Source organism: Syngnathus floridae, unplaced genomic scaffold (genome assembly GCF_059516105.1).
Source record: "Syngnathus floridae isolate MCC-2025c unplaced genomic scaffold, RoL_Sflo_1.0 HiC_scaffold_56, whole genome shotgun sequence".
Classification (NCBI taxonomy): Eukaryota; Metazoa; Chordata; class Actinopteri; order Syngnathiformes; family Syngnathidae; genus Syngnathus; species Syngnathus floridae.
The window spans coordinates 1-12,919 of record NW_028284085.1 but is presented as its reverse complement, the minus strand read 5'-3'; the positions used below and the strand labels follow the sequence as shown (position 1 = coordinate 12,919).

Here is a 12,919-nt window from a genome sequence, read left to right as displayed (position 1 = left end):
CTAGAGCGTACAAGGTAATTACAACTGTTTTTTTTTAGCCCTGAAAAGCAAGGGAGTGTGGCGTTTGGGAGGAATGTCGAACTCGGCGTCTGCTTCCAGCCACAGACGCCAAATTTCGACGATTATTTCGACTGGTCAACGGTTGTAAATTATTGCGTTGACTAAAAACTTTATTTAACTCTACTCTTAACTTTGCCGTTTCAGATATGCGGGTATTACACCGCGGAAATGACGTCAATAGGCTGAACTCTCGCCAAAATTCAAATCTGTGGGCGCAATGGCCTTGAGCGAGACACCGGATACAAACACGACGATTATCAACAGAAATATCTTTATTTTCCGCTTGCAAGTGGACCGTCTAGAGCGTACACGGTAAGTACAACTCATTGTGTTTAAAAAGATTTACGTTTGTGTAGTTTGCGTTGCGTTGTATCTGTGAATGTTGGTTGAGGCTAAATGTTAATGTTTAATTTCATTCCTTTAGGTTCCACGGTGTTTGTTGGCTGTATGTTTTCCACTGCAAGAAGAGGCTCGTATCATTGACCAGCAGGAGCTACAATGGTGAGTACCCCTTTCGTCTTCCATTTATGTTAAACACTTCCTATTTCATGTCTAACAGTACTCGATTTAACAAATAACCATAAATAAATACAGTGTGGGCAGTCACGTTAACATATGTGATTATCCTGCCTAATATGTTTATCACAAATATGTCACTAATCACTAATATGTTTATTTGTTTATCACAACACCTTTGGACCTTCAGCAATCGATTATTTACCTTCATCTACATAGAGACAGAACGATGGTGTCTTAAACATCTCATTCATTTCACCAAATAACTTCACGCAGGTGGATAACGGCCGTCTCGGTCACGCTATGTTGCGTGATGCAGTTTTGAAGAACCAAATGCATTTATTCAATGAATAAGTCAAGCTAGTTCTATGTTTATGATGTTGTAAGTTACGGTACCGATTGAAGTTGAGTTCGAAGCCAGTGGAAAACAGCGCTGCGTTTGTGCTCTCCAGGTACAAATGTTGTGATCTCTGACTGACGACCGGGCGAGACTCGAGTAAGAGATGTCCAAACGAGCTCCGGCAGGGCGGGCCAAGGCGGAGCGAACGGACGCCCTTCAGGCCGCCAATGACGAGCTGAGAACCAAACTGATGGACGTCCAGTTAGAACTTCAGCAGGAGAAGAACAAGGTGAAAACCTCAACAGACAGACACTGCCTACCTCCCTGCCTGCCTCCCTGCCTGCCTCCCTGCCTGCCTCCCTCCCTCCCAGTTTTCCCGATGTAGATTAGACATGCGTGTGCCATGACTGTGTCAGCCTACATCAACAAATGCACCGAGGACGTCAGCACCACTAAGAATATCATCACCCGGGGCAACCAACGACCCTGGATGACTGAGGAGGTACGTCAAACGCTACGAGCGCGGAACTCTGCCTTCAAGTCTGGCGACAAGGAGACACTGAGGACAGCGAGAGCCAACTTGAACCGTGCCATCAGGATAGCGAAGCGAGACCGCAGTCGAAAATTTCAGGATCGTTTCCACGACGTCAAAAACATCAGGAGTATGTGGCAAGGCATACGGGCGATTACAGACTACAACTCACCCTCCCCCCCCCCCGGTGGGTGTAGTTGATGCTGACTTTCTAAATGGTCTAAATAACTTCTTTGGGAGGTTCGAGGCACTAAACGGCACTCCAGCAGTTAAAACTGTCCCCCATCAGGAAGAGGAGGTACTCTGCCTTGACTCCGCCGATGTGTTGAAGACCCTGAGGAGAGTCAACCCCTGTAAGGCCCCTGGCCCCGACAACATTCCTGGGCGTGTGTTCAGGGAATGTGCAAGTCATCTGGCTGGGGTCATCACAGACATTTTTAACACCTCGCTGGGCCAAGCCACAGTGCCGGCGTGCTTTAAGACTGCCTCCATCATTCCGGTGCCGAAGAAACCTCAAATCACCTCATTTAATGATTACCGGCCTGTTGCACTGACTCCGGTTATGATGAAGTGCTTCGAAAGGCTCCTTAAAGGTCACATCGTTTCCAGACTCCCCCTATTATTTGACCCGTTCCAGTTTGCCGACCGGCAAAACCGCTCCACTCAGGACGCCATCTCCTCCGTTCTTCACCTGAGCCTGGCTCACCTGGAGGAGAAGAACACCCATGTGCGGAGGCTGTTCCTGGACTTCAGCTCAGCGTTTAACACCATCATCCCACAGCATCTGGTAGGAAAATTGGAACACCTGGGCTTCAACACCCCCCTTCGCAACTGGCTGCTAGACTTCCTCACCAACAGACCTCAGTCAGTCCGGGTCGGACAGAACACCTCTGATGTCATCACCCTCAGCACAGGCTCCCTTCAGGGCTGCGTCCTGAGCCCCCTGCTGTGCACCCTGATGACACACGACTGCGTCCTCAGGTTCACCACCAATCACATCGTGAAGTCAGCAGACGACACAACGGTGGTGGGGCTCATCAGAGACAACAACGACCTGGACTACAGAGAGGAGGTGGAGCAGCTGGTGGGCTGGTGCAGAGAAAACAGCCTGATCCTGAATGAGGAGAAGATGAAGGAGATCATCGTCGACTTCAGGAAAAAACAGCCTCACCACGCTCCACTGATCATCAACAGCTCAGCTGTGGAGGTGGTCAGCACCACCAAATTCCTGGGGGTCCACATCACAGAAGACCTCACCTGGACTATGAACACTACGGCACTGGTCAAGAGGGCACAGAAGCGCTTGTACTTCCTGCGGAGGATGAGGAGAGCCCACCTGCCCCCACCCATCATGAGGACGTTCTACAGGAGCACCATAGAGAGCATTCTGACAAGCTGTCTCTCTGTGTGGTGTGGAGGCTGCACCGCCTCCGATTGGAAGAACGTGAGGAGAGTGGTGAGGACAGCAGAGAGGATCATAGGGGCTCCTCTTCCCTCCATTCAGGACATTTCATCTCAGCGCTGCATGTCCCGTGCCCGTAACATCATCAATGACCCATCACACCCCCACCATGGACTGTTCTCCCTGCTGCCCTCTGGGAAGAGGTTTGCAGCATCCGCTGCAGGTCCACCAGGTTCTGCAACAGCTTTTTCCCTGCTGTCATCAGACTGTTGAACACTAGAACTGTTGAGCTCTAAACTGAACTCTGCATCACACATTCACAGAACTGTACTTTATGACACTACGGACCTCTATCTTGCACTATCTCGCACTACCAACTTTACTGAACTTGTATAAACCCTTTAAATAGAAGTTTAATACATGGTTTAGCATTCCTCTGCACACTCTTGAATACTGTTTTGCCTACTTGCACTATTGCATAATTATCACTGCTGCACTTTATACTTATTTTTAATATATATATATATATATATATATATATAGTATATATGTATATATATATATTTTCATAGGATATGTTACTTCTATTCAACTGCAATATCACTACTTTGTTGTAAGACGTATGCAACGGAATTTCGTTTTGTATGCACCATGTGCAGACAAGATGACAATAAAGTTTGTCTAAGTCTAAGTCATGTCAGGTCAGCTGTCTGGAGAGAGAGAGAAGTCAGGACCTGCGGGCGGAGCACCACCGTGCCACCGCCGCCATGACGGAACTCAAAAGCAAACTCCATGAGGAGAAGCAGAAAGAGTTAGCCATTACCAGGGAGACATTACTGCGGCAGCATGAAATGGAGCTGATGAGAGTGATCAAAATCAAAGATGGAGAGATCCAGCGACTGAATGCCTTGGTCCTCAGCCTGAGGGACGGCTCCATGGACAAGGTGATCCGCTCTATCCGTGTCTGACTATCCGCACGCCACGTCGGGCTTCGATGCGGCCGCTACCGTATTGTGTAGCTTGTCCCCAGTAAGCGTCGCGGCGCTCCGTTGCGGTCTCAACGGCCCGGTGTGGCGCAATGTCTGCTCAGGTGAGGAGGGGGGGCGCTTTGCTGGCGGAGGTGGAGGAGACGCGGCGGTGTCGGGAGACCGAGCGGTGTCGCCTCCACCAGGAGCGCGGAAGAAGCCCTGGCAGCGGCCTGGCAGTCCCGAGCGGCCGAGCTCCGATCGGCTCATCACCAGCATCGGGAGGAGCTGAGCCGAACCAAGAGAGACTGCGAGAGGGAGATCCGCCGACTGGTAGGACTGATCAGATGCGCGGTGCGTGGCTATGTTCCCAATTTCGTTGTATACCTGCAGTGCAATGACACCTAAGGCATTCTATTCTATTCTATTTCACAAGAAGAAAATGTCCGGTTGCTCGCTTCGCTTTTGTCACAGCAAAGGTGTTCTAGTCGATTCCAGAAAAAAATTGGCCGGTTGCTCTCTTTGTTTTTGTCACAATTCTGGCAAATGAGTTTGCCCGCCTGCCTGAGCGCTCCCCGTTTGTACATCCAGACGGATGAGATCAAGCTGAAAGACAGAGCGGTTAGTGTTTTGGATGAAGCCTTGGGGCCGGCCACGTCCACCGCCTTCAGCTGCAGACTCAGGCTGCCGAGCAGCAGATCGCTGCCCTGAGGGATTCCCAAAGGGCGGGCCTAAACTACCCTGGAAGTGGGGTCAACGCCGCTACTAGCAATCCTCTTCATTGCGTAAGCCACCTCATCACACACTTGCAGTACGCATGACTTAGTTCGTTGCTGGAGGAAGGTAGCACAAAAACAGTTTTGAACTTTGAACGAGTGCTCGTGTGTGTGTGTTGCGGGGCGTTTTCAGTCTCAGGAGGATCGGGACACGCGACGGTTTCATCTGAAAATCGCTGAGCTCAGCGCAGTCATCAGGAAACTGGAGGATCGAAACGCCCTGCTTTCTGAAGAGCGCAATGAACTGGTAATTTATTGACGGCACGCTTGAAGGTTTGCGCTACGTTTGATGCGCGCCATCCAGCGAGGCACCCATTGCGCTTGCTTATTAGTTGAGCGGCGCGGCGAGTCGGTTGCCTGGTAGATGTCTTTTATTGGGAGCCAAAGCCATGATTCCGTTCAAACCGATGCAAAAGGAATGGATACGTTCTGGCCCGCGTGTTGTGCGTCTTTCACATCCCGCACTTCATGCTTGCAGCTAAAGCGACTGAGAGAAACAGAAAGCCAGTTTCTGCCACTCCTGTACAAAAACAAACGCCTGAGCAGGAAGAATGAAGAACTCTCGCTGGTGCTGTGTCGCCTTGAAAACAAAGTGCGCTTTGTCACCCAGGAGAACGAGGAGATGGCAAGCTTGGTAAGTCGACGCGGACAACGGCGGCGTGCCAACAGAGTCCACTGCATTTGTGTTCCACAGAGAAGGCCTAGTTCGCTCAATGACCTGGACCGCGGTTGCGGCCAGCAGGACGGTGAAATGGAGTTCCTTCAAGTTGTGGAGCAGCGGCACATCATCGACGACTTGTCCAAGGTCTTCAGGCAGGCGACTCGGTGCACGTACGGCAGCGCCGCGCTCGCTCGCTGTCGCCAGGAAACCTTTTCCGTCCAAAGCTTGGCCGGCGGCCGCCATCCAAAAAATTGGCCCCTTAAATTCCGACCTTTCAAGCAGGAGCATTGTGCGCACGCGTTTGAACACGCTTTAGACTTGTTTTGCCGTTTTCAGCAGCTCAAAGCTCCCGTTTTGTCAGCGCCTTTGCCACTCGCTGTGCGCTGAAAACGACGGACTTGCCCGGCTGCTCAGCCCGTCAACCATGAGCCGCGAGCGCGACGTCATTGTCCGTAGGCAGCTAGTGGCAAAATGCACCCTGTTAGAGTTGCGCTCGCTCCAACTTATTTTGCAAGAACCACACGGGAGACAAGTAAGTTCTTTTGGACACCTGCAGGTGGAGAGTCCATCCGTTGTACGAATGAAGTCTGACTCTCGGCTCCTGCACGAGCATTTTAATTAAGAGAAACAGGGTGGGTGTAAGAGTGGATTGAATAGAGGAAGCCCTTGACCTCTAGTCAAAACATAGCAAGGGGTGTTTTACGACTTTGTGTAGGAAGGGATAAGCGATAGGGATAAATAAGGGATAAATAATATTATTTATTACAGGTCGCAGTCAAAGTCAAAGCAACACAATGATACGATAAAGATAATCTGGAAAACCCTGACACACCCTGTAGTTGTCACTTTTGGAAAAGACGAGCGTCCCTCCAATCATCGCCGGTGACGTGTTTTTCAGGCTCTGGAGACAGGAGCTCATGTCAGAAATGTCATTGTGAGTCGCGTTTGTTTCTGCGCCGGAGCCGTTCGTTCCCTTTGCATCCAAAGAATCTCAAAGGCGGATTATTTGTGTCGACAGGAGAGAGATTTGCTGCTACGATACCGACGTCGAGAATCTCTGAGGAGGAACAAAGCGTGAGGTCCTGCAAGGTGAGTCTGTTTGTTTGCGGCTGCTTGGTGTTGCGCAAGATGAAATGGCCTTTTTCTCGCTATCGTTCCTCTCGTCGATTCATCGTGAGGTGTCGCTTCAGTTTGTTCAGAGAGATGTTTGCTTCCGCGCCCGCAGGTCATCGAAACATTTTACGGCTACGACGAAGACGTGTTGGTGGACTCGGACGGATCGTCCTTGTCTTTTCACACCGACAGAACCCCCGACACGGAACCCGAAGAGGTAGCCCGCCATTTCTGCCAGCGTATTGGCACCAAACATTCCTCTTCAGCCTGGAATCGGACTCGTCTTTGCGTCGCGGGTGCTTTGTCGCCGGTCTGACTGATTCTGGTACTAGTGCTGTGTTGCATTGGTGTGTGCATGAAGAGGCGGAGCTTCGCTACCGCCAGCTGACGCAAGAATATCAAGCGCTGCAACGAGCCTACGCTCTGCTAGCCCAGACCAGCGAAAGGGGACTACGACGCCGAGAAGGAGATCAAGGTGGCGCCCCTTCCCGCAACCCCCGGCCGGGTCGCAGCCTCCCCGTTCTCACCCAGCCTCGGGTGTTCTCTGGTCTGAAAGGAGGAGGAGGAGCCTCCCTCCTCCTCCTTTCAGACCAGAGAAAAGCTGATGGTAGAAATGGGTCACTATCAAAGCAGAGTAGCAGATCTGGAGTCAGCGCTGAAGCAACAAGGACAGGTAAGCTCATCAATGAGCACACCTTTTTCTCAGACAAAATAGCTACATTCTTCAGTCACTCATCCGTCTGGCATTACTGGACCAACCCCCCCCCCCCCCCCCGAACGTGGCTGGGAAAATGCGGAGAAAAGCAAATGTCATTTTCCAGTCAACCAAAGAATTTGTGGATGAAAATGACACAACATTCCAAAGCTGTCCACGCGTTTGTCTCTTCTAGAATGTCAAGTGGGTGGAGGAGAAGCAGCTGCTGCGTCAGAGCAATCAGCAGTTGGCCGAAAAGGTGACGGAAAGAAAGGCGCTGGGCGGAGTCGCTTGGCGTCACACCTGTCGGGAAGCCCCGCAGATGAGGTCTGACTGTCTTTTCAGGTCAGGCGGATGGAGGCGGAAGAAGCGCGTCTGAAAGAGCACATCCAGGATATCCGAGACCAAAACGAACTGCTTGAGTTCCGCATCCTGGAGCTGGAGGTGGGAAGACTCGCACAAGCGTGTTGAGGCCAGAGATGTGACGGACGGACGGACGGACGGACGGACGGATGCATGCCTCTGCCTTTCAGGAGAGGGAGTGGCGCTCCCCCGTCTTGAAGTTTCTGCAAGTCCGTTTCCCAGACGGCCTCAGCCCTTTGCAGATCTACTGCGAGGCCGAGGGCGTGAGCGTACGTAAGGCGTCCCTCGCAACCCTAACCTTAACCCGAGGTCCCAGAACACCTTACATTGCTCCTTGCGCCTTTCCCCCGGACATCGTCATCAGTGATCTGATGAAGAAGCTGGACATCCTGGGCTATAACGCCGTAAGTGTATGTCGAACTCCTTATGTTCGCACTCCACGAGACTCGGCGGCTCAAATGTGACTTTTGGAAGGCTTTGCGCTGAAAGAAGCTTGTTGACGCTGTGCCTTTGGGCTCTTGCAGAATCTCACCAACGAGGAGCAGGTGGTCGTGATTCACGCCAGGACCCTTCTCACCCTAGCCGAGAAGGTAACGCGCACGTCCACGCACGCTCTCGCATTCTGCTTATGTGACAGCAGCCTTTCCTCAGTGGTTAGAATACATCAAAGTGACCAAGTCAGCACTTCAACAGAAGATGTTGGACATTGAAAGTGAGAAGGTAGACAGACACGCGACATCAGCCAAGGGGAACTCCGGCAATGTGCCCCAACAATTCTGACCTTGAGCTGTGCTAGGATATGTTCTGCAAGCAGAAGGGCTACCTGGATGAAGAGTTGGACTTCAGGAAGTGTTCCATGGACCAGGCTCATAAGGTAAGCCGCCCTCAAATCTCCCGCCGGACCACTGATGGACGAGGATTGCGGCCCAGAGGATCCTGGAGCTGGAGGCCATGTTGTACGAGGCGCTACCGCAGCGGGACTGCCCCGCCACGGACGGCGAAAAAGCCAGCCACGCTGGCGTGAATGACGTGCTGACGGCGGATCAGAGAGAAGAGCTTAGGAGCGCCGTGGACCAATGGAAGCGAGCCCTGATGTGCGAGTTGAGGGAGCGCGACGCTTGCATCCTCCAAGAGAGAATGGATCTGCTGCACAGCGCGCAACAGGTAAGGGCCCAAAGCCAGCCCGGCACTTACTTGCACGCTTACTGGCTTTTGAATGCCACTTTCCATTTGTCCGTCCTAGAGGAACAAAGAGCTGAAAGAATTCATCGAAGCTCAGAAGAGACAAATCAAACAATTGGAGGAGAAGTTTCTGTTTCTCTTTCTATTCTTCTCCTTGGCCTTCATTCTGTGGCCCTAACACCAGCTGGTGAGTGAGCTCCAGCGGCACCGCACTCGACACCTCCGATACACTGCCAGCCGGGCTCAGACGTTGGCAGACGCTCCGATGCCAACGTATACCCCCCGCCACGGTGACAGAGGCACCGCGTCACACCGGCGCTCATCCAATCAGAAGGCAGGAAAAGCAAATTCACATGCAGGGCACTTTTGAACCAGAAGAGAGCGCCACAAAAAACGGTTGTTGCCCCAAACGCGCACTAAAAAGGGTCAGAATAACAAGAGTCCCACTGGCCAGCCGGGGCCACCCGTCCAGCTGTTTCTTCAGGGGGGAAAAAAATTGGAGTCACCGGTGAGTACATTTTGCATTTAGCTCTGCTTTTCTGCTTCTGTCTTCAAGTGTGTGGCATCCTGCGATCAAAGAGTCAGCCAACCCCAAAGCGGTTGACCTCAACGTCCCACCACCATGCCTACCAGAGCAGGTGACGTGATGCTTTGGACATCCTTCCGTCTCAGATGCCCAAAAGTACTCTTTGCCACATCTGCGGCAATACGGTGTCTTTTCAAAGGTGCAAATAAATCCAGCGTGGGCGGAACACGCACGTCTTCGGTTTTTCCCGCTTTGTTTGTGTGACAGCTGTTGTGAAAATTTTATACAAATAAAGTTGTATAGTACAGGTTTGGCCAAGCCGCAACTCCCGAACCGCATGCGGCTCTTTTATGTTCATATCAACATTTGTGTGTGTGTGTGTGTGTGTGTGTGGGGGGGGGGGGGGGGTTGTGCGTGTTGGCTTCACTTGAGTTCAATTTGGTATTTTGGTCAAAAGCGCATGTGGTGAAATTCCACAAAGTAGGATGGGCAAACACATTTCTTTAAACTATGAGTGTCAATTGGGCTCTCGAAATGGCAGGGAAAAGATGCACAGCAAAACGAAAATACGTAGATGAACACAGGACGTTTTAATCAGAGTGGGAAAGTTTCTATTTTTTGTTGAACGTGATGGCAAACCATTCTGCCTGATATGTCAGACCTCAGCGCATTTCAAAGATTCAAATCTTCAGCGCCATGCACTTCAGCTCACTCCATGCTAACATTGATCAGGCGTCGAACCCGCATCATCATGCTTAAGAGGTGGCCATGCTAACCAGTGCGCCATTATGTCAACGCATAATAACTAAGTCTACTGGTCAAAACAGCGGTTACTATATGACGTCGCTACGTCGTGGTCACGTGACGCAGACAAGACGTCAATGGACGTGGGCAGAGTTAACTTGTTTAAAAGGGAGTAGGCAGAAGAAATATTTAATTTATTTAAATCTATTTTGAGTGCACACCATTATGCCAATGCATAACAACTGTAAATCTACTAAACAAAACAGCGGTTGCTATATGACATCTGCCACGTCGTGGTCACGTGACATACGTGACGTCGATGGGCGTAACTTTCGCCGGAATTCAAATCCGCGGGGAGAGTTAACTTGTTTAAAAGAGAGTGGGCAGAAGAATTATTTAATTTATTTAAATCTATTTGGTGTGTGCGCCATTATGTCAATGCATAACAACTGTAAGTCTACTAAACAAAACAGCGGTTGCTATTTGACGTCTGCCACGTCGTGGTCACGTGACGCGGACGTGACGTCGACGCCTACTTTACATCCCACCGATCACAGGACTCCTCGGCTGCATAACCGTGCCCCCTTCCCAACCAATCGGATTTGCTATACGCGAAAACGACGCCAATGGAAAGAGCTTCCGCCCAAATTTAAATCCGTGGGCGTGGCTCGCAGCAGGAAGTAGGAAAATGGCGGCGATGTTGACAAAGACACAGCGGATGGTAACATACGACTAACAAGAGAAATATTTTTATTTTCTGCTTGCAACTGGACCGTCCAGAGCGTACACGGTAAGTACAACTCATCGTTTTTAAAAAGAAGTACTTTTGTTGCCCTGAAAAGCGAGTGAGCGTGGCGTTTGTGGGGGACGTCGAATTTCGACGATTCTTTCTGGTCAACGGTTGTAAATGATTGTGTTGATTAAAAAAGAAAACTTGATGTAACTCTACTTTTAACTGCCGTTTCAGATAGATTTGGAATTGCATCACATCCAATTTTGCCTAGAGCGTACACGGTAAGTAACACTCGTTGTGTTTAAGGAGATTTACGTTTGTAATAGCAGAAGTGTAGCCGCGTTGCGTTGTACGTGTGAATGTTGGTCCGGGCGAAATGTTAATGTTTAATTTCATTCCTTTAGGTTCCACGGTGTTTGTTGGCTGCAAGTTTTCCACTGCAAGAAGAGGCTCGTATCATTGACCAGGAGCGAGCTACAATGGTGAGTAGCCATAACATTTATGTTAAACACTTCCTATTTCATGTCTAACAGTACTTGATTTAACAAATAACCATAAATAAATACAGTGTGGGCACTGAAGTTAACATATGTGATTATACTGCCTAATCTGTCACGGAGTAGATTGTTGCAAAGTAATATAAGATCCAAAGTTGTAATTCAGAATAGTTTTCAAAAGAAGGCCATTAGAATTATATACAAGTCTGATTACCCTGAACAAGCTATTAATTAAATCACAAATTCTTCAATTCAAAGATTTGGTAGATTATCAGACAAATAATGTCTAACAGTAATTGATTTAACACATCACGATAAGTAGATTGAGTGTGGGCACTCTCAAGTTAACATAAGTGATTATACTGCCTAATCTGTTACAGAGTATGTTGTTGCCAAGTAATGTAGAATAGATCCAAAGTAGTAATCCAGAATAGTTTTGAAGAGGCCATTAGAATGATAAACAAATCTGATTACCTTGAACATAATAACAAGCTAAGTGTTTAATATGTCCTATGAAGTCAAAATTGGGCACCATCATGTGGTGAAATTTGGAATTGCATCACATCCAATTTTGCCTGGGAACAAACAGATTACATAAATCTTAGTTTTGAATAAGCCACTCCTTCTCAAACAAGTAAACTCTGCCCATTTTGCGCAGTAGATGTTCTGTTAATATCTAGTATTTATACAAAGTCATAATTTAAATTGCTTTCAACCTTCATTCATCGGTTCAACCAACATTACTCGCTCTTATTACCAACTTGTATTGATTTAACTAAGCGTTTAATACTTCCTATCAGGTCTCAAATCGAGATTTGGCAAAATACAATTTCAGCAAATCCAATTTTGCCAGGGAACAAAAATAGATTAAATAAACTAAATAAGTCCTCTTCCCATTAAATAAATCAGAAAAGTCTGTCTTGTAACCAGTCCTCTTCAAACAAGTAAAGTCTGCCCATTTTGTGCCGTAGATTTTGTGTCTATGCCTAGTATTTAAACAAAATCATAATTTAAACGACTTCTTTCCTTCATTCACTTTGGAAATTTGGAATTGCAGCAAATCGAATTTTGGCAGGGAACAAAAATAGATCAATTAAACTAAATAAGTCTTCTTCCCATTAAATAAATTAAAAAAGTCTGTCTTGTAACCAGTCCTTTTCAAACAAGTAAAGTCTGCCCATTTTGTGCCGTCGATTTTGTGTTAATGCCTAGTATTTATACAAAATCATAATTTAAAGGACTTCATTCCTTCATTCACTTTGGAAATTTGGAATTGCAGCACATCAAATTTTGCCTGGGAAGAAAAGTAGATTAAATAAATTTAATAAGTCTTACTACTTCCCATTAAATAAATTAAATACGTCTTACTTGTTCCCACTCCTTTTCAAAACAGTAGTTTAAAACGAGGGCCCTTCACTCAATCTTTAACCTCAACCCCGCACGTTGTGTTGTATCTGTGAATGTTGGTTGTGGCCAAATGATAGTTTTCTTTCATTCGTTTAGGTTCCAAGAAAACTTGATGTAACTCTACTTTTAACTGCCGTTTCAGATAAGCGGGTATTACGTCGCAGTCAAATGCCGCGGATATGACGTAATTGCCCGAACCTCCGCCAAAATTCAAATCTGTTGGCGCGATGGCCGTGAGCCACTGAGCAGCGACGATTATCAACAGAAATATCTTTATTTTCTGCTTGCAACTGGACCGTCTAGAGCGTACACGGTAAGTAACACTCATTGTGTTTAAGGAGATTTACGTTTGTAATAGCAGAAGTGTAGCCGCGTTGCGTTGTACGTGTGAAAATTGGTCGAGGCGAA

At 48.4% G+C, this 12,919-nt stretch overlaps 1 protein-coding gene and 2 long non-coding RNA genes across 3 annotated transcripts; all 3 read left to right on the top strand.

Moving 5' to 3' along the window:
- Positions 1-208: 208 nt before the first annotated feature.
- LOC148378237 (uncharacterized) lies at positions 209-1,594 on the top strand. The gene is made up of 3 exons (XR_015856069.1): positions 209-372; positions 485-561; positions 1,029-1,594. It is a non-coding gene; the product is annotated as an uncharacterized LOC148378237 (long non-coding RNA).
- A 2,350-nt stretch (positions 1,595-3,944) lies between these two features.
- On the top strand, positions 3,945-5,764 carry LOC148378236 (uncharacterized). Its single transcript, XR_015856054.1, has 4 exons — positions 3,945-4,148; positions 4,407-4,600; positions 4,725-4,838; positions 5,070-5,764. It is a non-coding gene; the product is annotated as an uncharacterized LOC148378236 (long non-coding RNA).
- A 2,459-nt stretch (positions 5,765-8,223) lies between these two features.
- On the top strand, positions 8,224-9,424 carry LOC148378235 (janus kinase and microtubule-interacting protein 3-like). The gene is made up of 2 exons (XM_088367963.1): positions 8,224-8,586; positions 8,666-9,424. The coding sequence occupies exons 1-2, from the start codon at positions 8,374-8,376 to the stop codon at positions 8,780-8,782; spliced, it is 330 nt and encodes a 109-aa protein (XP_088224089.1). The 5' UTR covers positions 8,224-8,373; the 3' UTR covers positions 8,783-9,424.
- The last annotated feature ends 3,495 nt before the right edge of the window (positions 9,425-12,919 follow it).

What these genes read in the sequence shown, in the direction of transcription:
- LOC148378235 (XM_088367963.1), top strand. Translation starts at nt 8,374, where the DNA reads ATGTTGTACGAGGCGCTACCGCAGCGGGACTGCCCCGCCACGGACGGC. An exon ending in TGCTGCACAGCGCGCAACAG is followed by an intron (nt 8,587 to 8,665) that starts GTAAGGGCCCAA and finishes TGTCCGTCCTAG; the next exon opens with AGGAACAAAGAGCTGAAAGA.